Source organism: Myiozetetes cayanensis, unplaced genomic scaffold (genome assembly GCF_022539395.1).
Source record: "Myiozetetes cayanensis isolate MyiCay16 unplaced genomic scaffold, myiCay2020 scf15, whole genome shotgun sequence".
Taxonomy (NCBI): Eukaryota; Metazoa; Chordata; class Aves; order Passeriformes; family Tyrannidae; genus Myiozetetes; species Myiozetetes cayanensis.
This window is the reverse complement of record NW_026087159.1, coordinates 6529422-6551633: the sequence shown is the minus strand read 5'-3', so window position 1 is coordinate 6551633 and position 22212 is coordinate 6529422. Positions and strand designations below refer to the sequence as shown.

Genomic DNA, 22212 nt, shown 5'->3' with positions numbered 1-22212 from the left:
AAGGTGATTTTAAAGGCAAGTTGAGTCAGTAACTAGAAGCCAGGCCTTAACCAGATGAATCCAGGATCCTTCTCCACTGCACACTTTCAGAGCTTCAGCTTAGGCACTGCTCAGCTGCTTTTGCACCCACAGTATCTGCACAGACCTGGGTGTCTCAGAAGGTACTGGCTGCTTGGGATACACTGTCATGTATCTATTTCAAGTTCTTCTCTCTCCACCTCACCAAAGTTGGGATTCCCTTCTTAAAAGAATCTTTCTAACACAGGACTTAGTTGTCAACTTCTTTTTTTAACATATATACTACTTATCTTCTAAGCAGGTATATCACAGGCACTGGAACGAAACACTCTCTAGCATGCCCTTAATCTGTGTCATCAAGCAAGCATTTCAGGTTTGACACTTTGAAAATAAACCAAAATTACTTCAACTGCATTTACTTCAACTGTGTTTACTTCCTGTAAACAATAGCAGTGATCCCACCTTGAAATGTTTTGACACTGAAGTGAGCATAGAGAATTTCTCACCAATGTGTAAAGGACACTAGAAAAGCATGACAAACATTCACAATATCTCATAGTATTTGCAAACTTAAAAAGAATGTTGATTTATAGCTCAGAAATTAGGTCATGAGGAAAGAATTTCCAGGGCATACACAGCTACTGTGGAAACAGGATAAGGATGCCTTGCACTGACCACAGAAAACATGAATACTGTAAATAAAAATTAAGAATCCCTGCTCCAAGTGCCAGGTCAGTGAATAATTCAGCACAGTTCCCCAAAAACCACGAGCTTAATGTGGAGTAATGATCAGAAAAGCTCAGAATATTAAGAAATGTAGAGGAAGTGATGGATGACAAAACACAAAACTTTAGCATGCCATGGAATAAAATCAGGTTGCACAGACACCTAAACTATGAATACTGTGTATCGTTATATTTACCTACTCCAATCAAAATAAGGCATAGCAGAAATGGGAGGGGGAAAAAACACCAAAATAGAACAACCCACAGAACAAGGCAACAATGACTGAATGGCATAACTTGCATCAGAATAAAGAAAGATGAACTTTTCAACTGGAAAGAAAGCTTCTGATAACATAAGAAAATAAATAGAATTATGATTACTGTACAGTAGGTAAGCGGAAAAAAACCCCACCATTTTAAACAACCTGCAAGTGATGGACTCAAATGAAATAATCTAAAATGTGATTTTATTTATAAACTTTTTGAACTTTAGTTCACCCAGCATACTGATTTGCGTTTATCCCCAGTGGGGGACAGTGTGCACCCTCCGCTTCTCTGAGTGGGGGGCACCCCCTGCACGCAGCGGGACGCGGGGTTTGGAGGATCTGGGGTGTGCAGTGGTGGGTGCTCCCCCCCTGCTCACACTGCGGGGCTGCTCCTGCTGCGTGTGTCCCCCGGGGAGAGCGTTCCTGCAGTTCTGGGATACGTGGTGTGTCGAGGGGGGCCCTTTTCCTTCTCAGTGGGAGGCTTCTAGGGGTGCCTGCGGAGTTGGGGAGCGAGGGGCGAGAGTGCCCCAGCAGCGAGCGGCTCTGTGTGTGTGCAAAGGCACAGACAGGGCTGTGCGGGGAGAGCGTTCCCGCTGCGCTGCCGGGTGCGTGTGCGAGCGCTCCGCGGGCTGCGGTGCTCACTGGGCCGGGGGTGTTTTCGGGGAGGGGGGGGGGGGTGGTCGTCCCCGTGGCAAGTCCTGAAAAAAACCTAATCTTCTCTGAATTCACAGCAGGAAAATCAGACAAACCTGCATAAACGCTGCTAACTGCTGCCCTCAGTCGTGGTTCCAGAGAGGGTTGAAATAAATTCAGACTGATGTTGGGCCAAGTGTGAGATGGGCAGGGCCAGTGGCTTTAGCCTCCTGGCTCCTTCCTTCACAAAAATGTCTGTGTGGAAAGTCCAAAAATGCCAGCCAGGTACTCTTAAAGCGTGTGAAACACCGGCTAGCCTGTGAGGAAGCAACGGCGGTGCGGGGTGAGCGGGCAAGGTGGAGTCCGGGGGATTCCGAGCAGCAGCGGGAAGGTGTAAGATTGAAGGGGAAAAGTTGTAATAAAGTGAAGAAGAAGATAAAAAAGACGGTGGATTTTGAGTGGGTGGGGGAGGATGAGAAGCTCCGTGACTCCGGCCGGGCCCGATTCAGCTGCAGTAGCCGGTGGGATGCTGCACAGGGTCCGGGAGAGAGCAGCATCAGCGGGGGAGAACGGACAGACGGACAGACGGACAAACGGGTGCTCCGGTGGCACCGCTGCGACGGCAGCAGCGACTCTACCGGCCCGTTCTTGCTCTTCCTCCTCCACTCTCTTCCCCGGTGTCCCTCCCCCGGTGTCCCTCCCCCGGTGTCCCTCTCCCCGGTGTCCCTCTCCCGTTCCCGGTCTCTCTCGCCACCTGCCGGCCCGGGCCGCGCCACCGCCCGGTCCCCGCTCCCGGAGGAGCCGCCCCCTCCCCGCCCCTGGGCGGTCTCGCCCCCATCCGGCTCTGCCCGTGCGAGCTATGGTGGCGCTGGACGAGGTGTAGTGGCTCCTCCTGCTCCTTCTCTGCATGTTCTCCGGACCCAGCTCCGTCTGGATGGGAAAGCCCTGCCCGGGGCCGCTGGGGTCCGGCCCGGCCCGAGAAGGTGAAGGAGACCCTGGAGCAGCGGTACCGGATGGGGCCGCTGCTGGGCACTTTGTAACAAAATCAGCGAAAAGTGGACAGAAGATCCGGAGGTTTCTCTGGAGTGGGGGGGAAGCTCTCAGCCCCTCCTCTGCACCGCCATCAGACCAAGTTTGCACAAGGGGAAATGTCACATTTGAGTGCAAGGGTGACTAAAGACCTGAGTGCCACCGGGTAGGCCTGGGGTTGCCATTTGACATCAGCCCTGAGACCCGACGGCACGGCCAGCACGTGGGGACAGAGCCCGTGTCATCCGCGGGACTTGGGACCTGTCCTGCACCCCTTCGGGATGCTTCCACGGATGGAGGTTTATTTGGTTATACTGGAGATTTCGGAAGGAGGGGTTGTCTTGGGGTCTCGTTTGATGGGGTGGAAGTGATGAGGTGGGTTTGTTAATAAAGTGGTGTTCTGAAAACTGTTTTGGCTGCACAGCCCCCGCCAGCCTCGGAGCGCGGCGCTTTCTGGAGCCAACACTGGGTGGCAGGAGGCTCCCGCAAACGGGTCCTTCCCGAGTACCCTGTCCTTTCCCAGCCCGTCACCTTCTGGCACAGGCTGCGCTATGCCCCCGCCCAGAACCCCCTCGTTCCCCTCTGACCCCCCTGGGCACACCTAGCCCCCCTCCCCATGCATGCCCAGGCACCCGGCAGCCTCCACGGCCGCCGCATTCCCGGGGCCGGGTGTGCAGGTGTGCTCAGGGGCGTGCAGGACTGCCCGGGGGGATGGAGGTGTGCTCCGGGGCGTACATGCATATTCCAGGGTCACTGGGGCCAGTGCCGAGTGCTTGGCTTGGCGGGTGAGCAGAGGGAGCACATCTCTCCTGCTGTTTGAATAAACTGGGGGATGTCTGACAGTGAGGGATTAACAGCTCCAAGAACTTCTCAGAGCACAGAAACCTTCCATCTGGGAATGTCCCTGAACTACAGCTTCCCACCAACCTTCTGCTCTTGTGTGAGAGTCCTGCTTTTCCCACCTCTCCATTCACCCATAGCCCTTGACCCAGGAACTAGAGAGACCAGAAGGGGCTTTGGCTGATGTACCAAATACAATCCAGGGGTAAGAAGGGAGCAGTTAGGGCCCTCGTTGTGTGAACCTGCCAGAAGCCGCCTACACATCCATATCCTGAAATTTAATTTTTTTTTAAAGCAAGTGCAGTGGGAAAGAGCCACCCATGGCTGCATTGCCCGATAGTTACCCCATGTCAGCAGCAAGTCTCATGTTCCCTTTTACATAGAAGGCTCTCGCAGTCACCTTTGACCCCTACTGAGGGCTCTGCAGTCACCTTTGACCCCTACTGCCTGGGAACAGCCAGTCTCTGATACTCCAACAAAATCTGATTTCTTAGCTTTAACTGACTCTGTGTTTTTTAACAAGCAGGACTGAGCAGCCTGTGACCTGTGACCAGCCACTCTTGGATGTTTGATGATGTGCTACAGCCTGCATTAGGGCTCCCAGAGGCAGAAAGATGGGTGCTGTGGTTGTGTAGCACACGGCACAGTTGAAGGCACCTCTGCTGCTATGCATGTCTCCACTGTCGCCAGCAGTGACTTCTCATGGGATTGTGAATATCCAGTGCTGGTGCCTGGAGGAGCATTTGTCCACACGATACAAACATGTTTTATGCTCGTGCTAGATCAAGAGAGACAAATAAATGTGCAATGGGACAAATAAATAGGAAAGGACTCCAGGCTGCTCTGCCAGGACAGCCTGAAGTAGTAAAGTACTTGGGGAGTCCCTCGGGGCAGAGGGCAGAGTGGAGTGCCCAGGCCCTGTTTGAAAGCCTGAGATGATTGGGAAGGGCAACATTCTATTAGTAAGCCACTAATGACCATCTCTTTGGCATTTCCTGAAAACTACAGTACATTGCCTTTGCCTTGCCATCCCTGGAGGAGCACTCTGATGTCAGCAGCCAGAAATCCTGCAGAACCGGCTGGACTGGCAAATGCATGAAAGTCAGCTAATCTGTTTTATCGCTGCTCCTCCACCCCCAAATCCCCATCCACTTCAGGCATCAGAGGGAAGCTAATTGACTTGATTTTCCTATTTGTGCTCAGACACCTCGGGTGATTTGGTTATTTTCTCTCATTTTTGTTTCCTAAACAAATCAGCTTCAAAGGTGGTGCTGGTGCAGGTGTTATGTGATACATATCTACCAAATAACTGGGGAGAGGCCTTGCTTCACCAGGTGCTCGAGTCTTTGAGTGATCTGGTCACAGTTTTCCTGCCTCTCCCCGCTAACTGAGGTGAGATTTACTGCTACAGAAGGACATCAGATGTTGCTTGCCTTCCCTTTTTTCCATTATCCCTTAAAGCAGAGGAAAATGGGGACTTCTGGGTGGAAAGGGCCAGTGTGGAGTGGCTTTTCAGGGAATGAGACCTTTGCAGGGACATGGCATCGTTCCTCAGGGTGGCTTTTGTAATAAGAAGGGCAGCTGTCCATGGGAATGGTGCCCTGTTTGGGGACTGGCCCAGAGGGGGAGGCTCCCATCCTCACCTTACCTGACCCAATAGGTCTGACTCTGACCCTCATCCTGCTCCACCCTGCAGAGTGCTAGATGGGCATGCTGCCAGGCTGTGTTTTCCTTCACAAGGCTGGAGACACAGTGGAAACTCTGGAGGCAGGTAGGAGATGCTCAGCTCTTGCCTTGGCAGCAACTGGGGCAAGCTACTTTCCCATCCCTACCATGCTATCGTGTGAGAAAATAAGAGCAGATTGCATAGAGCTCCTCACAAGCCCTCCCCCATCTTTAATGCCCAGGGAGTTTCAGAGATCCCTGCAGGGAAGGAAGCCATAGCCCTCCCCATTGGCACGTGCCAGGGACAGGCATTGAGCCAAGGGCCAGCTGGGCATCACCACTGTCCCCAGCAGGGAGAGATTCACCCAGATCTGCACCAGCCCCCCATGGAGGCAGGTCTCAAAAACCAGTCCAGGGCAAAGAGTCACCTATGTTGGACTCCGGGGAACCACATGGTCTTTTTTTTGCCACGGCCTGCTCTTCAGGTCCCTCCCAGTGAAAAATTCCAGGCTGGGGGAGGAACTGGGACAAAACAAAAAGGCTGAGGAAGCTTTTAGGATACATCAGAGTGTGAATTGGGGCAATGGAAAGCAGGGGCTGCACGCCTTGCATGCAAATATTTGCGTATGTGAGAGCTTTGCTGTTTCATTTTGACATAGTACCACAGCGATGATATCCAGCTGGCACGGATTGCTCCAAAATTCAGGCACTTGTATGCCACAGGAGCACCAGCACGGGCAGGTGGAGGGAGCCAAGGTGCTAGAGCTGATGGCAGAAGCATGTGGGTTAAATGGGATTCACTCATACAGGCACCTCTGGAGCACAGCAAAGCACCTACAGAAACCACGTCCAGGAACCCCCGTGCACAGCACTGGGGAAATCCAGGGGAAGCGCTGCAGCTGCAGGTGAGGTTCAGCACAGACACTGCTGCATCGTGGCAGCACAGAAGGATTAGGGCTGTGCAGAGCCATGGTGGGGACAGGGAGGTGGGTGGGAAGCAGGATACACCGCCAGGGCCTTACCTGCTCACCAAAACATGCTGTGCCAGATGGGGAAACACCAGGACAGGCTTCAGTCTACCCCGGCTATAATTAGCCGGGAGGTGAATGCAACCATACAAACAAGGCTGCAGGAGCTCCATCTAACCTGGATGTGACAAGTTCCTGGTGCCCCTGCCTGTGCCAGGAGCAAGAGGGGTGGAAAGGATACAGGCATAGGAGCCACTGGGACTTGGCATGAGGGAGCCCAGTGCTCTGGCAAGTGCAAACCCACAGTTCCTGCAGCACAGTGTCATGGTGTGCATTTCTGCCAGGGGTGATCCACTGCTGCTGGCCATGTCCCTGCTGCCTCTGCAGCTCTTCACCAGAGTAAAGCAGCCCTTTGCCCACCACGTCAGGGAGAAGTGAAAGAAAAGCACTACAACTCCAAACATAGCCACGGTGGTTGTCCACAGTTGCAGTATGACCTTGCCAACAGCAGGCAGTTCAAAATCTGCTCCTTGGGTTGGGACAAGCCAACCAGCAACCAGCAATCCATCCATCAGAGCAGCCATAACCCACCAAACTGCAGCACTGGAAGACATGCCAAAGAATGTATTTTGGATGATGAACTGGCCAGATGGGACCTACTTTATCCATGGGGGCATAAGACCAAGTATCTGGTGGCTGGGCCTGTTTCTCGGGGCTTGATGCTGCCTCTGGCAGCTCATAGGCTGTGGGAAGCAGCTGAAGCACAAACCTCTGCAGACTGGCACCATGTTGGGCCAGTCTGGGTGGGGTACTTGCCCTTTCTGACCTTACACTGGCAAATTGGTGACTCATTTTTCCCCAGGAGCTGATAGGGGAGGAAGAGCATTTTGCAAGATTTTCCCTCCTTGGTAGCTGGATGTGGGGTAGGAATGACTTTTAAGGATGCCAGCTCCCCCTGTCCAGCAGCACCCACAGCAGCCCCTCATCCCTATGTCAGTGGCACAGGTGCAGACAGCAGTGACAGAGCTGAGGTGCCACACGCAGCTCGTTCCACTCACAGGACCACACGGCCCAGGTTACTACCTCCTGCCCCTGCAAAATTTTTTGTCTTATTTAGACTGCTCCAGGAAAATCACTTCACTTATTTGTTTGTTTCTGTTGCATGTGCCTTCATGGCCTAGGCCAAACAATTCATCCTTCTGGCTTGTGCAAACCCTTCCAGGAGGCTGGCTTTTCCCTCTTATCTGTGAGTTGATGTTTAACCAAGTCAAGCATTATTTGTTACAATCCTTCTGCCTTGGCACTGTTGCCCTTGGGCCTTCCTCCTCCTCCCCTGATTTTTTTCAGTCTGTCAGCATCTTCCTTAACTTTCCCTGCCATGAGCACAGGCTTTTCATGGTGATGCTGTGCTTCATGTCAGTCCTGTTTGGCTTGCACAAACTCCCAATCTCTTGTCTTCTGTCCACATTGTTGTGCAAGCAGAAAGTAGAAAGTTCTGATAGAGAAGGCTCCTGTGCAATCACACATTTCCCGTGTGATCCATAAGCTGCCATTGAAACTGTAGAAATATATAGGCTTGCTTTCCTTTGAGTGCAAACAGGTGAGGATGAGGCAGCAGAGGGGGAGTGGAAAAAGAGATGCTCTGTTGTGCTGCACAGGAGCAATCAGACCAGCACAGTGCAACGCTACAGCATGTCAAATTTGACTTCTTTAAATTGCAAAAACAACAGTTCTTTTTGCAAGAATACACAGCTTTGCTGGGTTTGTTTCCTCCCCAGTGTTACAAAATCTGCTCCCAGGCCCCCAGGCAACAGTCTCTGCTGCAAAGGCAAAGCCTTGCTCTGGTGGGATGCTCTCATGACAGGAGAGCTTTCAGAGGGTGCTGTGACCTTCCAAAGGAAGGGTGAGCCCTCCTTTTCAAAGCTTGGTTATGCATTTTGTCCTGCCTGCCACAAATACAGTTTTGGTCCATATAATCGATGTGTGAAATAATATTAGTCACAGGACTTCCTGGCAAAGCAGCTCATAAACAAGCTTTCCTCACTTCCCTCTTATGAAAGTTCAGCTCTCCTCTGCTATGCTGACTTCTTTGTTTCCCTCTTCTCCCATTTATCCCGACTCCCATTAGTATCTCTGTCAGTCTAGTAAACATTTTGCCCCGTGGCAGTCTCTTCAAACATAGCAAGGAGATCAGGCTGTGGAGTGCACTGTTGACACATCTCCTGGGGATCCTTTCACACTCTCTTGTAGGTTATTTTGCTGTCGTTCCTCATTCACACAGTGAAGAAGGGGGAACCAATGGCCCATGTATTCAGCAGCTCGTTAGCGGGGAACCGTAAGAGGGTCTGTGATGCTTCCTCTTCCCTTCATCCCTTTCTCACTCATACCCTCCCTGTACTTTACCCTTTGTAGTATCAGTTTCCTGGACTGAGTGTGCTGTTCAGCATCGGGTAGTAGAGGGTGGTATTTAACTAGGTTTTACTATTATTTATGTTTCACTGAAAAATACACCCACTTTTCTGTGTGTAAGGGTGGTCAAGCACTAGCACACATGAAAGATGTACCACCCACTGTGTGTCTTGCAGATGCAGCCTTCTAGCACACAGGTCACACTGTTGCCATCATAGCATTTACAGTCTCACCAGTAGCCCTACTGGCCTTGATCCATGTATTTATGTCTGACTTTCTGATCAGAATAAGGGGTAAGTGTACATAGCAGTTGTACCAGATAGAGGAGAGCTCCCAAAGCAGCCAGGAGATGTGTACTCCTGAGTCATCTGCTCTTTAGTTGCTCCTAGTCGGCAGAAAAGTGATTCTGTTCACACAGGGCTGTAGTGGAAATTTCCCTTCCTTGCTGGAGCCTCTGCCATTGAACCCACTTAGACCCACACAGCTCACCACATTGGTGTCTTGGTCTGACCCGTTCACCCAGAGAAACCCCGGCCCTTGCGTGGAGTTTTATTTTACCTACCAGGCTCTGCCTGGACCAGTGATTGCAGATCTGGGACTAAGAACTGTCACCCTATTGTCACCCCATTTGCCCCCTGGCTAGTCGCAGCTCTGCTGCCAGCAGGGTTTGTTTGCAGCATTGCTTGAGGGTTCATTTCCTGGAAACAAGAGTTGTGAAGGCAGGAAATTTTTCAGATCATTCTATTTACATATTGAAATGGAGATGAAAACCTAGCAGGATTTTCTGCTAGCCCTGTTTCCTTTTCACCTCTGTTATCCTTTTACCCTGTCTTGCTGTAAAACTAGCAAGGCTCTAAATTGTCCTCACCTCAGCCTCAGATTGCCATCCATTTCCCTCTCACAGTCCTTGCTGAAGTCTTGAGCATCTCCTGATTTTCTCCACACAAGAGCCACCGTCTGTGTCATCTAGCAGTGCGCACAAAACTGGGTGCTTGCCGTTCTTCTTGAGTGACAGGGACACAGATGTTGAATCTCATTTCCCACTATCCAGTGGCTCTTGGACATTTTTCCAAGAGATTCTCTCCTCTTGTTCAAGTTCCCTTTTAACAAGCAACTCAACTGAGTATGTCTTTTATACACACAGCAATTTCTTTTTGAAGCTCCTAGTGAAGGCCATGTTTGTCACTCTGGGTGGAATTTGGGTAAATTGGACTGGAGACAAAAATATCTCTGTTCTCTCTCCCAGGAAGGTATCAGATTCCTGCATTTTGTGTGCATTTCTGCTCTGAGAAGGAGCTCAGTAACAGTGGTACTATCAGACTACCCCTTCACATTGATTCCTGGTTCAACCAAACCCAGTTCACTCATCAAAACGACCCATTGCCATCATGACTAAGTTCCAAATGGACGTTCAGGTGGGTCTCTGCGACCCAAGCTGTGATCTTTCCCCTGCTTAGCACCATCACTAATAGCAAAGGGTATATATGACAAAGTCACTGCCTTGTGACTGTCACTGCCTCGTTCTAACTTGGCTTGACAATGTGTCACAGTTCTGTCTCTGCAGGGATATGGGAATGAAGAGCTAGAGGGAGAGGTTTGCACTTAATGTCCCAGTTTGTCCTGGCAGAACCAATAGGTAGAGGCAAAGACAATGGGTCTCTGCTTATCCTGACCGCTCTTCAGGGAGTTGAATGTAAACTGAGAGGCATCAAACACACAACTCTCCTTACATGGGTTCCAGTGACAAGTGCTTTGCCACAGCCACATCCCACTGCTTTGTTCCTCTGCCTGCATTGGGGCAAACCGGAAAGAAACTTTGTGGGCTGGGGTGATGAGCACACGCCTCAGCTGCATGGAAGGAACCATGGTGCCACCGTTTCTTCCTAGCTGCCAGCATCGCTGCAGGGGCAGTGGATTTCTGAGCTGTATTCCTCCAAGGGAACTAGGAAGTTATTTCTAGCTTTGACCAAAGTTTTCTCTTCTGAGTGTCCCTGTTGTGCTCCCCACCGTGCTGAGACCGCTCTGCCAGCCTGTTTTCAGCAGGTACTGATAGCTCTGATGTGCCAGGAGCCCTTGGAGGGCTGCCCGCCCATTTTGTGAGCCCTGTTGCCACGATACTGAACGCAGAGCAGATGTTTATTTCAACAGAGATGGCTTTGATTTCTTTTCAACTTTTCTGCTGAGCTGCCATCGTGTGTGAATACTTCTTCCCAGGAGCCAAGCGCTGTCAGGGCCCAACAGGCAGGCGTTGTGGCTGCAGCCAGTGCAGAGGAAAACAGGGTTGAGAGGCAAGTGGCAGAGCAGCACAAAACAAGCTGATGGCTGTGGCCTCCCAGGAAGAATGGCTGAGGCTCTGGGAACACTGATTGATGATGGATGTGCATCTGTGTGCATGTGTCTACGCACAAGGATGTGTGTGTGTGCACATACATGTGTTTGCTTGGCTGTTTTGGGGCTGAAAGCCTGGCAAGGATGCGGAAAAGCAATCTCCTGCTCACAGCTGCTGCTCTCAGGACTTCATTTTTCTCTTTTTCCCCTCCTTACTGGTTCCATCAGATCATTGCTACCTTGCTGCAGACCTGGACCTCCGGCATGGCTGAAGGCTGAGCGGAGGAGACCATATTCTCCTTGAGAGCAAGAGAAGCCAGGCTTCAAAAAATATTGAAGATGTGATAGAAAAGGTAAGGAGATCCCTTCCTTTAGTACAGTAAATCCAGGTGAGAATTACCAAGAAGAGATACCACTGCTTTCTGAATTTATTTTTTTCCTTCTCCTTTCCCCTTTCATTTACTTTCCTTCTTAGTTTTGTTGGTTTATTTTAAAAATTATCTCTATTTTTATCTTTCCTCTCTCTCCTTTAACACATCTTGTCTGTTTTTCTCTCCACCCTTTTCTTGGTGCTGGCAGTGTAGCCTGCCCTGACAGATACTCTGCCCAGATCTATCAGCCTCAGGCCCCTTTGGAGGGGCTGCTTTGCTAGTGTAGGAATTCCACCAGAACCAGCTTCTTATTGCTGTTCCCTTATATAGAAGTGTTTTTAATTCTATAAATACTGTATGTATTTTGCTAAAAAAAATAGGTGAAAAAAAAAGCTTGGACTGGCTACATAAAGACGCTGTGCTGTTGGGGCTGGCGTTTTGTTTGCCCACTGTCAGGGCCTCTCACTCACTTCCTTCACCCCTTCCACTGTTGTGACCAAACTATTTTTGGTATTCCAAGAGCGCAAGCTTTGCTGAAATTCTGGTTTCCTGCTAAGGGGGGAAATTAGAGCAGGGAAGAGTTATTTAAAAGTATGAAATACATTTGCAGACAGGGAGAAGAATGTATGAGAACATTAATTTGAGAAGATCAATGTTCTGTGATAATAAACTACTGAATTGGATATAATTACCTAGAAATATATATATATATATGTGCATCTCTGTGTGTGTATCGTTTATTTTAGAGATGGAAGTGTAAGTAGAGTATATTTGTAATAAAGAGGTCAGAAACACAACACTAACCGCATCTCACTTACGTTGCAATCTTGGAAGCACAGGACTACGCTACAGAAGACCATCATCTTTAAGCCAAACACTGTACTGAAGTAAAAAGCTCACTGGTACAAGGATCTTTCTGTGACGAAGGTGGAAAGCTTTGCCCTTGAACTTGTAAACAGTCCATTCAATTTATCATAACCCTCAGTAATGTAGTGACTCACCGTTCACCACACTGGTACAATACGCATGCACTATTAGCTTAGTACCCGTATAAAGACAACTTACGGATTTTTTTTCCCTGTTATGGAAAATTCAAGATTAAGTCAATGAAGAACCCCCAGGAAAGAAATGAAACTGTGCTACAGACTCATCTAGTACTGTGGGCACAGTGTCTATTTGTCCTGTTAGCAAGTAGCTCTGCCTATCACTGCTTGGCAGTTCCTCCCATCTCAGCTGGGAACTTTGGCCAAAGGTTGATCCTTCAGGTTGCAATTTCCATTCTGATCCTATGAGGACAAAGCCTTTCCACCACAGTAGCTCATCTCTGTCTGGAGCCAGTGGCAGGGGCTCAGGGAAGCAGTGAGAATGAAGTGAGCAGGGGCAGTGCTTGCATTTGCCTGTGGGGATTTGCAGCTCACCTACTTCCTCAACCAGAGGTGCTGGTTTTATAAACAGTATTTCCCAATGTTGGGGTTTTTTTCCTTCCATTAAACTGTCCAGTCACTTTTGGCCTGTAGCAAATAGTTCACCGGCTTAACTATACCCTGTGTGAAGAACTGTCTGGTTTTGTTTGTTTTGACCTTGGCACCTACTTGTTTGATTAAATGATCCTTAGTCTTTACATTGAAGGAGATGGTGAACCAGCATCCCTCACCCACCTTTTCTATCCTAGGCATTTACCTCAACCTGATTATTTTCCTTAAAAGTACAGGAAGTGTCAATTAAAAAATAGTTCAGCCATTTCTAAGACGAAGAATGCAGGAAGATGTATCATTTTGCCCTGCTGAGAAATATCATTTTGCTCTCTTGCTTTTGAGGGAGGATATGGAATGTGGTAAAGGCATCATCCTTGTGTCAAAGATGTGACATTGTTGTCCGCTGGAGAAAATGTATGGTTTTGTGGCATTACATGTAACTCTCCATTTTTTAACACTTAGTTCACACTGGCAGACTTTGGCAGCTGAATTCAGTAAATAATCCATTGGTACTGAGGGTGCTCCTTGCTTCTGGTGTCTGGCAGAATGACTAAGCTGCCTCCTCTGGGGCAACCCAGAGCTGGAGAAGGCTTTTGCCAGCCAATTCTCCCAGTGGCATGGGGCTGCCATCACCATGCTGGCAAGAAGAGGAACCTCTGCCTTATGTCCTGGCACTCACCTCTGTCCACCCAGGCTGCAGGAGGCTGGAAATAGCCATTCCAGTGTGCAGAGACTACAGGGAAGGTTGGGTACCACAGGAGGTGGAGAATGAGGCAAGAGAAGATGGATTCAGGCCATGGGAATGAAGGTGGTTTGCAGAACTGGATTTACTATGGAACTGTTTCTAGTCCAGCTGCAAAGCTTTATAATTTTAAATTATTAACCAGACACAGAAATATCAAAGTCATAATAAGGGATTGACAAGAGCTATGTCTATCTCCCATGTTAGTATCAGCAGCTTCTAGAGGCAGTGCTGGAAATTCTGCAGGTCCTAAACAAGCTGCCTTCAAGACAAAGTGATTATCCTAAGGCCCACAATTCAGAGACTGATTTACGTCAAAGAATTGAGAAACGCTGTTCTTACAAAAACATTTTAATTCTTTTTTACATCTCTGATATTCTCATTAATAAAATAAATATGCAGCACTTTTCTCCTCACTCCTAGTCAACTTTTGACTTCCATCTTTGGCAAGGTGTTTCAAACAGAAAAATATGAAAGGCATTGCATATTACCAGTTTGGGATGCCGTATTCCACTCTTATGGGATGACTCTTTATCTGTGCTGCTTGTATTGAGAGAAAGGTGCCACGTAGGAGAATTGTGAAGTTGCCACTAAATGCATGACATGGGATTGTCACCAAGAGCCCAGGCCAGCACAGCACCAGCCACTGACCCTTGTGAAGGCACTGAAGGGTTCAGAATACCCAGATCCACCCTGATATGTAGAAACTGGGCATCAAATTTCCTACACAGATATGTGAGCCTGCAGGGGTCTTTCCTACTGGTGAGTTTGCATCAGCTCTGCTGGAACCAGATCAGACACCTGCTCCCTCCTTCCCTTGACAAATCACTGTGAGGAGTCCCTGGAGTCCACAGCTGTAAGATATAGTGGTTGTCTGTTTATCACTGTAAGTAATTTCATTTTATTCATTCACGTTTGAAAGAGATTTCTACCACTAGCTCCCTGCAGTCTTCTGATGTAAAAAAATTTGTATTTTCACACCAGCAACACAAAAAAATAGTAGTTAAACACATGAAACAGTAGAAGGTCTGACGTGGGTCACATCACTTCTGTGAGGCCCTGAGAGCTGTCTTAAGTGAATTATAGACACATTTTAAGCCTTAGAAAACAGCAGCAACAGGTATTTACAGGGCAGGCTGGGAGAGAACAGGGAAGGTCTTTCCTACAGCAATATCAGTAACTGACCATCTGACTTTCTTAATGCACAAACTAGAATTTGCTAATTACAGAGTGGCACACAATATTACAGCCCTTTTCTTAGATGTTATGGTGCCAGTCTACCTACCTTCACAGCCTGGCTTGATGATTCAGTCATTACACGAGCAGCTGATTACCTAAGAATCCCTGACAGATCTTCCTCCCCTCACCATATCATCCTGGGACTTTCTCAGTGAGTATGGCACAAGGACGCATTGCCCTTTCACAGAACCTTTTGCTTTGTGTCTTTGTCACTGCAGTTCTCTTGGCCAACCTGCCATGGGTGGGAGATAGCTATGGATATAATTGCTGTGCAGAGTACCTTATCACATGCATAGCAATTGTCCTGCAAGAGCAAAAGGAGAACTCTCTTCAATAAATCTGCTACAGTCCCTTTCATGTTATATTAAGCTGCATGCAAGTCAGAAACACATACAAAAGCCAAAAGTTTCAGCCACAAAAGAGGAAGAATGGATTGGCAATTAGTACACTCTGATACAAAGTAAATTGGTGTCTCCAAGAGGAAATCTGTGAGGGAGAGTATAAAATCAAGATTTAAGCAGTTAGTGGGAATCTGGGGAGAAAAATCAAGGTAATGGATGGGTAAATGGAGAAAAGCAGAGCCTCAGAACCAGAAGAGGAACAGGGAGCCAGTAATGCATCAGCAGTGTGAAACAAAAATCATCCTATTTCATTTGCCAGGATTTTTTCAGGGGTCATGTTCGAAAGATTAAAACGTGAAAGAAGTGATTTAAATATGTTTGAGCAGAATGAAACAGGCAGGGTTCAGAAGTGTCATGAGTGGATATTCATTCATTTATTTACCGAGCCACTGTACATAATTAAGAAAGCTTTTTGTCAGTAGAAATCCCCCGTGTTTCCCAGAGGTTTATTAATCAGAAACATTTTTGAATTTAAGTATATGGTATAAACTTTCAGAAAATACTTACCTTAAACATTCCACTCATTAAAATGAACTTCTTATAGGCTCCTTGGTAACTTAGACGTATAACTATCACACAGAAGGCTTTCAAAGTAATGTTTTATTTAAAAAAAAAGGTGCAGAAAAAAGTAAATATTTTAGTAGCAGTAACGGCTTAACAAACTGGCAAGTTGGAAAAGAAAATATTCCACCATGAGCCACAAGCCTGTCCTTAACAGACATCACTGTGAATTTGTTTTTTAGTTCAAACCACAGTGAGTTAAGGGTGGAAAGACTGCCTAACTTTGAAATTCTTGGCTTCAGCCTGTTTTAACACAACCTTACCTTAAACAGAGGTGTTTTGTGTTCCTTGCCACAGTGCAACATTCCTCTGAGTCCTCAGGGAGGGAGACTGCCTGCTGTCACATCCTTTCTGAAGAGACCCACCCTCTGAACAGGGTAGTGCTGGTATCGCCAGCAATGTAACATCTCCAGCTTACCTTACCTTTTCTTGGCTTTTAGACCCAGAAACCTGTGAGTTTGAGGGAAGTCCTCGTATACCTATGAGTATACTTGTGATGGACCCATGTGATTTCTATATTCTAGCTCAAAGGGGTGTATGGAAGACCAGTGTCATAAAAGATGTCATTTTTAGCTTTGCTTAAGTAACTGGCAAAACTTTCATGTAGAGGAACATGAATCACAGACACGAATAGGTGACTCATTCATGAATGTCACGTAAAAACACTGTTATTTTCCGCTCCCCAGGCCCTGGTAGAGTGTGGGGGGCAGCCCACCCCACCAGGGAAGCAGGTGGTGGTGAGGGACAGAGGTGTGTGTTGAGAGAGCCCAGCAGCAGCTGAGGCAGGCTGGGGAGAGACATCGAGGGGTGGAAACCCTCCTGGGGAGGCACGGAAGAGCCAACCACGCCAAACTGGGAGCTTAACTTCCACAGAGGAACCGGACTTGCCCTTGCCACCTTTGCCATGGCCAGCCACCTGGAGCACCCCTGAGACAAGAAGACATCACCTCTTTTGTCACAAAAAGCAAGTAAACCCCATGAAACACCCACTCAGATATTTGCACTCTGTGTCTCCGGGGTGCAGGAGCCAGGGGCACAGGCACGGTGGTGATGGGGTGTAGGGGACACTGGGGCCAGGGGAACAGCACTGTGCCTGTGCAGGCAGGACCCCAAGGCAGCACCTGAGGGCTCCGACACTCAGCACTGCTGAGGCTACACCTCGAGTCCAGTGTCCAGTTCTGGCCCTCTCAAGTCAGGAAGGACACTGAGGTGCTGGGATCAGGTCCTGGATGTGGCACTCAGCGCCACGGTTTAGCTGGCACGGCGGTGTTGGGTCAAAGGTTGGACTCGGTGACCTCAGAGGTCTTTTCCAACCTAACTAAATCTGTGACTGTCTGACAGCGCGGGCCCCCGTTGGGCCGACGCTGAGTGTTCCCCGCCGCCCCTCCTCCCTGGCTCCGTCCGTGCCCCCGTGCCCGGCCCGTGCCCGCCCGACGGGGCGGGCGCTGTGACGCGGGGCCCGTGCGGCGGCCGCGGCTCCGCCCCGCGAGGCCGGAGCCGAGACGGAAGCAGCCGCCGCTCAGCAGCCGCCGCCTGCAGCCGAGCCCGACATGGCGCTCTGAGCCTGCCCCGGCCGCGCCGACAGCCGCCACCCCGGGGGGCCCCGAGCAGCCGCCCCCGCGCCGCGACCGGGCAGCGGGGCATGGGCAGGGCCGCCGCGGGGAGCCCGGCGGGCAGGGGACAGCGGCGCTAGCGACCCCCGCCCGCCCTTCGCGCAGCGCAGCCCCGCGGCCGCGAGGTGAGGAGCCGGCGGCGGGCGGGGGCCGGCGGGCAGGGCGGGAGGGAAGGAGGGAGAGCGCGGCCCGCGCTGAAGCCGCCGCCTCCCCGCCGCTTTGTCCTTCCAGGCCCCGCCGCCGCCGCCGCCCAGGAGCAGGAGGCCGAGATCGGGGAGCAGCGGGCGGCGCCCGCCCGGCCGCCGCAGCAGCGCCCGCCATGGCCCACTCGCCCGTGGCGGTGCAAGTGCCCGGCATGCAGGTGAGCCCCGCGCCGGGCCCAAAATGGAGGCGGCGGGCCCGGCTCCGGAAGCGGCGCTCGCGGCCCGCACCGGGCGGAGCCGCCGCCGGGGCCGGGGGGCCGCGGGTGGGCTCAGCCGAGCGGGGCGGTGGGGGAGGCCGCGATCGGCCTGGGCAGGAGCGGGGCCGGCTCGGGGAGGGAGGGAGGGAGAGAGCGAGGGAGGCAGGAGGTGCTCCGAGGTAACGGGAGGCCCCCGCGGCCGCGTACCTGCAGCGCCTCAGGGGCCAAGGGATTCCCCCTCCCTCCCTGCCCCCTTTGTTCAGGGGTGGCCGCGCCGCATCCAGGAGCACGTAAGAGCCTCTAAAACTGATTAAAGGCGAGATGAAGTTAATCGCAGGGTGTGTGGGTGCGCTGTAAATGACATACCAGGCGCGCTGGCAGGCGGACCTGCTGCAGGACTTCCCCACCGACCTGGCGCTGGGCCTGTAGCGCAGCTTCCCAGAGGACCTTGGGATTCGTGGAAAGGTGGGAACTGCTGGATCTGGTGGGGACGGACCGCAGGGGAGCATAACCTGTCAGAAACCTACACCTCTCCTCGCCTGGGAGTGAGGCCTGGTGCCATTTCTCTGTGGTGGTTTTACCCGCCTGGGAAACAAACACGTTTGTATGTTACTTTCATAGGAAAGGTGGAATCTCTGAGTCTTCATTTCTACTCCACTGGACAATCCAATACTAGTTTAGTGAGAGATCTTTATGAAAAGTAAAGGAACTGAGAACCAAACTCATTTCAGTGCTGATGTTTGCTTGTCAGATGCTGGCAACCCAGTCAGTGTCTTGATCTATCTCTTAACTTCTGGGATAGTCATGCTTGTATAACATGGGAGGTTTTTCCACTCCAAAAAACATATAAACCTTTATGGTACATCTGTGTGTGTGTGAGACACGTATGGTAAAGAGTTCAGGAGGTTTCACTTGGTGTGATATCTTTAGAAATTATAGAATTAATGTGTAAATAGTATTTACATAATAATTTAGGCCAGTTAAAAAACCAAGCCTTAAGTTTACCTTTCCTATTTCTAATAATTTCTAGGCTTTCTGAAATTGGTTAAATTTTGGTCATCCACTGACTTTCTGTTTCTGTATGAGGACACAAACCACATCTTCTCAGTCCCCTTGTTCCATGTCTCAGAGTAACTTTTACTGGTACATCCTAAAGGAATTTTGTGATAAAAGATTTAGAGGCTTTAGCCTAAGCTTCTTTATTTACATCCCATGGCCTTTTTAGTGTGTTTGTATTTGAGAAACTTCTATTTCAGCATTCTAGTTTTGTCAGTTTCTTACAGTACATCTGCTTAATGTATTGCTGTCCTATTTTCCATATCTGTCCTGTCAGCACAAAGGGACCTTCAAGTTATTTAAGTTTCTGTTTTCCATTGTTATACCAATAAACTTAATCTAATAGTATACTTAGATCCACTAGTATTGTTATTAGTGTAATCCAGACACCTTAACATATATCTGTATGTTAAAAACATTTTTTAAACTCTTAAATATGCGTAAAATTAAAATACTTTTTTTTTCCTTGGTGACTTTTTTTTTTTTTAATGAAGGCAATCACACAAGTCCCAAAAGTCTTAGGATACAAAGAAATAGAATTTGATGCAAAATTATTTTGCTCACCCTTCTTCTAGAAAAGTCATAATATGGAGTGTGTTAATTAAAAAAAGCCTAAAACCAACACAGCAACTGTTCTGAAAGAGTGTGGTAGTCCATGGGAGAAGAGTTGCTTCCTTTGTTTTCATTATTTTTTTCCTATCATAGCTATTCAGTCAGGATCATCCAGTGATGATAAAAGCATCCCCTCTTCTTCTCAGTGTTAAAGCAAATGTGTGGTGATTGATTGAAGAAGAAATAAATAAGTTCTTCTGTGATGGAAGATCTAATAGTGATGTTAAAACTATCGCTGTGGGAAGGTGCCTTTAATGTCTAATCCCTTGTTTTGTAGTCTGTTATATTCATTTTATTGAATATAACAGTTGGAAACTGAACTTGTCAGAGAATGTATCACAGGTTTGAAGTTTTCAGTTTTATTGTAATCTTATGCTTTCCCTTGCATTTTGTTATACAAAAAAAAAAGTATAAAGAAAAATCCAGAAATAAACGTGTTATATAATTCCCATACTCCAAAAACAAGAGTTAAGATAGTTTATCACTTAAGTATAACAGAAGCTTTTTTGGACTGTTTTAAGATTTTTCGACTTACGAAGAGTCAGGTTCCCTTTAAAAAAAAACTTAAACATGGAAAATTACAGAAAGTCACATAGAGTTATTTTGGTGGAATCAGAGCCTGACTTTGCCTGCTAACCCTGGCAGCAGTGGCAGGCCCAGAGGTAGTATTATCTGTTGCCCTTATGAGTAGTTACAGAACATTTTGTTTATGTGGTTACATTCTGTTTAACCTGTCCTGTGTCCCTAACAAAACCAAATTTTATACCTAACAATTCTTGCCTTTGCAAACAACTTCCTAAACACATTCATTTTCCTCGTTCCTTTGGAAAGGCTCCACTTGATCCAATTGTACAGTGTTAACGTACCCAGCTGCCAAACTTCTAAACCCATTCAGTAAAATCAAAGTGCTCAGTGTATGTATAAAATGAGTGCTCTGAAGCTGGGAATGATACCCCAAATTGTGGCATTTTACACAGAATCCAAGAGAGAGGGAAAACAGAAGGGACGATAGAGCAGAGTTTGCAGTGAGCTTTGTCAGGTTGAAACCTTTACTCAGTAACTTTGTTCCCTGGGATAAAAATATTCAAACTAGTTCTTAGGATGGAATGCTTTGAGACATCTCACAGTGAGAAACTTGTTCACCAACACTATCTTCAAAGCATCCAATTGAACTCATACGGAACATTTCTGGATATGGCTTGTGAGAGACGTTACAGCCCACCTGTGTCTTTTGCCAGCCCAAGTGCTGAAAAAAGCTGAGTGAAAGTCTTGGCCCCCTTTTTAGTAGTCCTGCACAATTGCTTTTCTCTTGCCCAGCAGGCAGGATGCACAGTTCACAGAGCTGTTTGTTTCAAGTGATCAGAACATTTAAAGCATGTCAGTCTTTTCAGATTGATGTGTTTCTGATGAACTTACGTTCTTGGCAACATCTCCCACAGTACTCCAAAAACTACTTTACAAATAAAAGAGGCCGGAAACTGTTCACTTACAAGTGATTAACAATTATCCTCTCTAAGGTGGACAGTGAGGATGCTTTTTGATGTGTCAGCATTTAAATTTTCTAAACTGCTCTGTAAACTTGATGGAGCATTGCTCAAGAAATAAATGTGTTTTTTAGGTGGCAGAGTTTTTAATGTACAAACTTTCCCTTTTCCTATTCTAGTTTGTTGTGCAACATTTCAAGTCTTTGAAACACTGATTTCTTAACTGATGGAACTGTTGATTGTTCTCATTTGCATTTCTTGTTCCTATGTGTGTCTTTGGAACCTAGTTTGGGGCTTTTTTTTTTCATTACCTCTGCTATCCTACTCATCTAAACACTTGCTGTTTCCTTTCTCATGGCTTTGTTGATATCTCCTGATCCTGTATGGCAGTAATCTTGAGCACAGCCAGAAAGGTTGTTTAGACATGATCTCCATCTGTTTTTGTTGGCATTCAGACTATCTTGCAATAAAGAGCCTAACTTCCTCTAAAAGTGGAGCAGCCAGAAGCATGTGACCTGTCAGCCGGTGTACTCTGATTCACAATTGAGGGATTGCTTGATTAAATACAAACTTGGATGTCAAGGTGAGCTTTGCTCTCTGTGCTGCCAGTTAACAGAGTGGCTGTAGGGCACTGCTCACTGAGCAGCCTGAGCCTGGCAGCTGGAGAGTCCCTCCCTGCAGGATGCTCAGGGGCAAATTAGTTAATGCATAGTTGGATGGGTATAGAAAGATTAAAGAAGAGGTAGCATTTAATTTTGTAAGTGGTCTTTTTCATAGACCTAGAAAAAAAAAATTCTCTTAAATTCGTGCACGTGTAGAAATAGACTGTTTGTGTGGTACCTAAAGCAAGTCTGGAAGTGTGTCAGATTTCCAGTAAACCTTATACATTGTAGTTACAAGAATATGACTTCTGTTAAGACCAAGGAGTCTGTTACTGTCAAATGTTTGGAGGGTGGGTGTTACAGGAACTTAAACCTTTCGAGAAAGATCCATTCAAAGTTCTGTTAATTTATTCCTTTCCTAGGAACTGAGCTGTATCCAGATGCTTCTACACTAAATTTGAAAAGGCTTTAAACTTTTACTGTTTAGAGACATGTCTTACTTAAGGGCAAGTCTAGCACTTGCAGCACACTAGGAGACTTCCACAGTGCCTAGAAAACAGATTTCTTATGATTAAGCTGGTGTGGACTGTGGTGTTTTGTCCAGTGTCAATTCCCTGATTGGTACTTCGAGCCACAGTGCAGGCAGACTGCACTGTGTTTTAAGACTTGTAGAGAACATGCCTCTTTGCTGCTTGAACTATTTGCATTGAATGCATTGAAATATTTGTGGAATTCAACACTGCAGTTGTTCCTGGTTGTGCTGGATGTACAAGCT

General features: G+C 48.1%; 1 protein-coding gene across 1 annotated transcript in view; it reads left to right on the top strand.

Moving 5' to 3' along the window:
* Positions 1-17157: 17157 nt before the first annotated feature.
* The window catches only part of STK26 (serine/threonine kinase 26), a 30459-nt gene continuing 25404 nt past the window's right edge, over positions 17158-22212 (top strand). The window contains exons 1-2 of the mRNA XM_050310256.1: positions 17158-17408; positions 17515-17644. Of these exons, the coding sequence (XP_050166213.1) occupies positions 17603-17644 (42 nt within the window). The 5' untranslated portion in view covers positions 17158-17408; positions 17515-17602. The remainder of the gene's footprint in view (positions 17409-17514; positions 17645-22212) is intronic.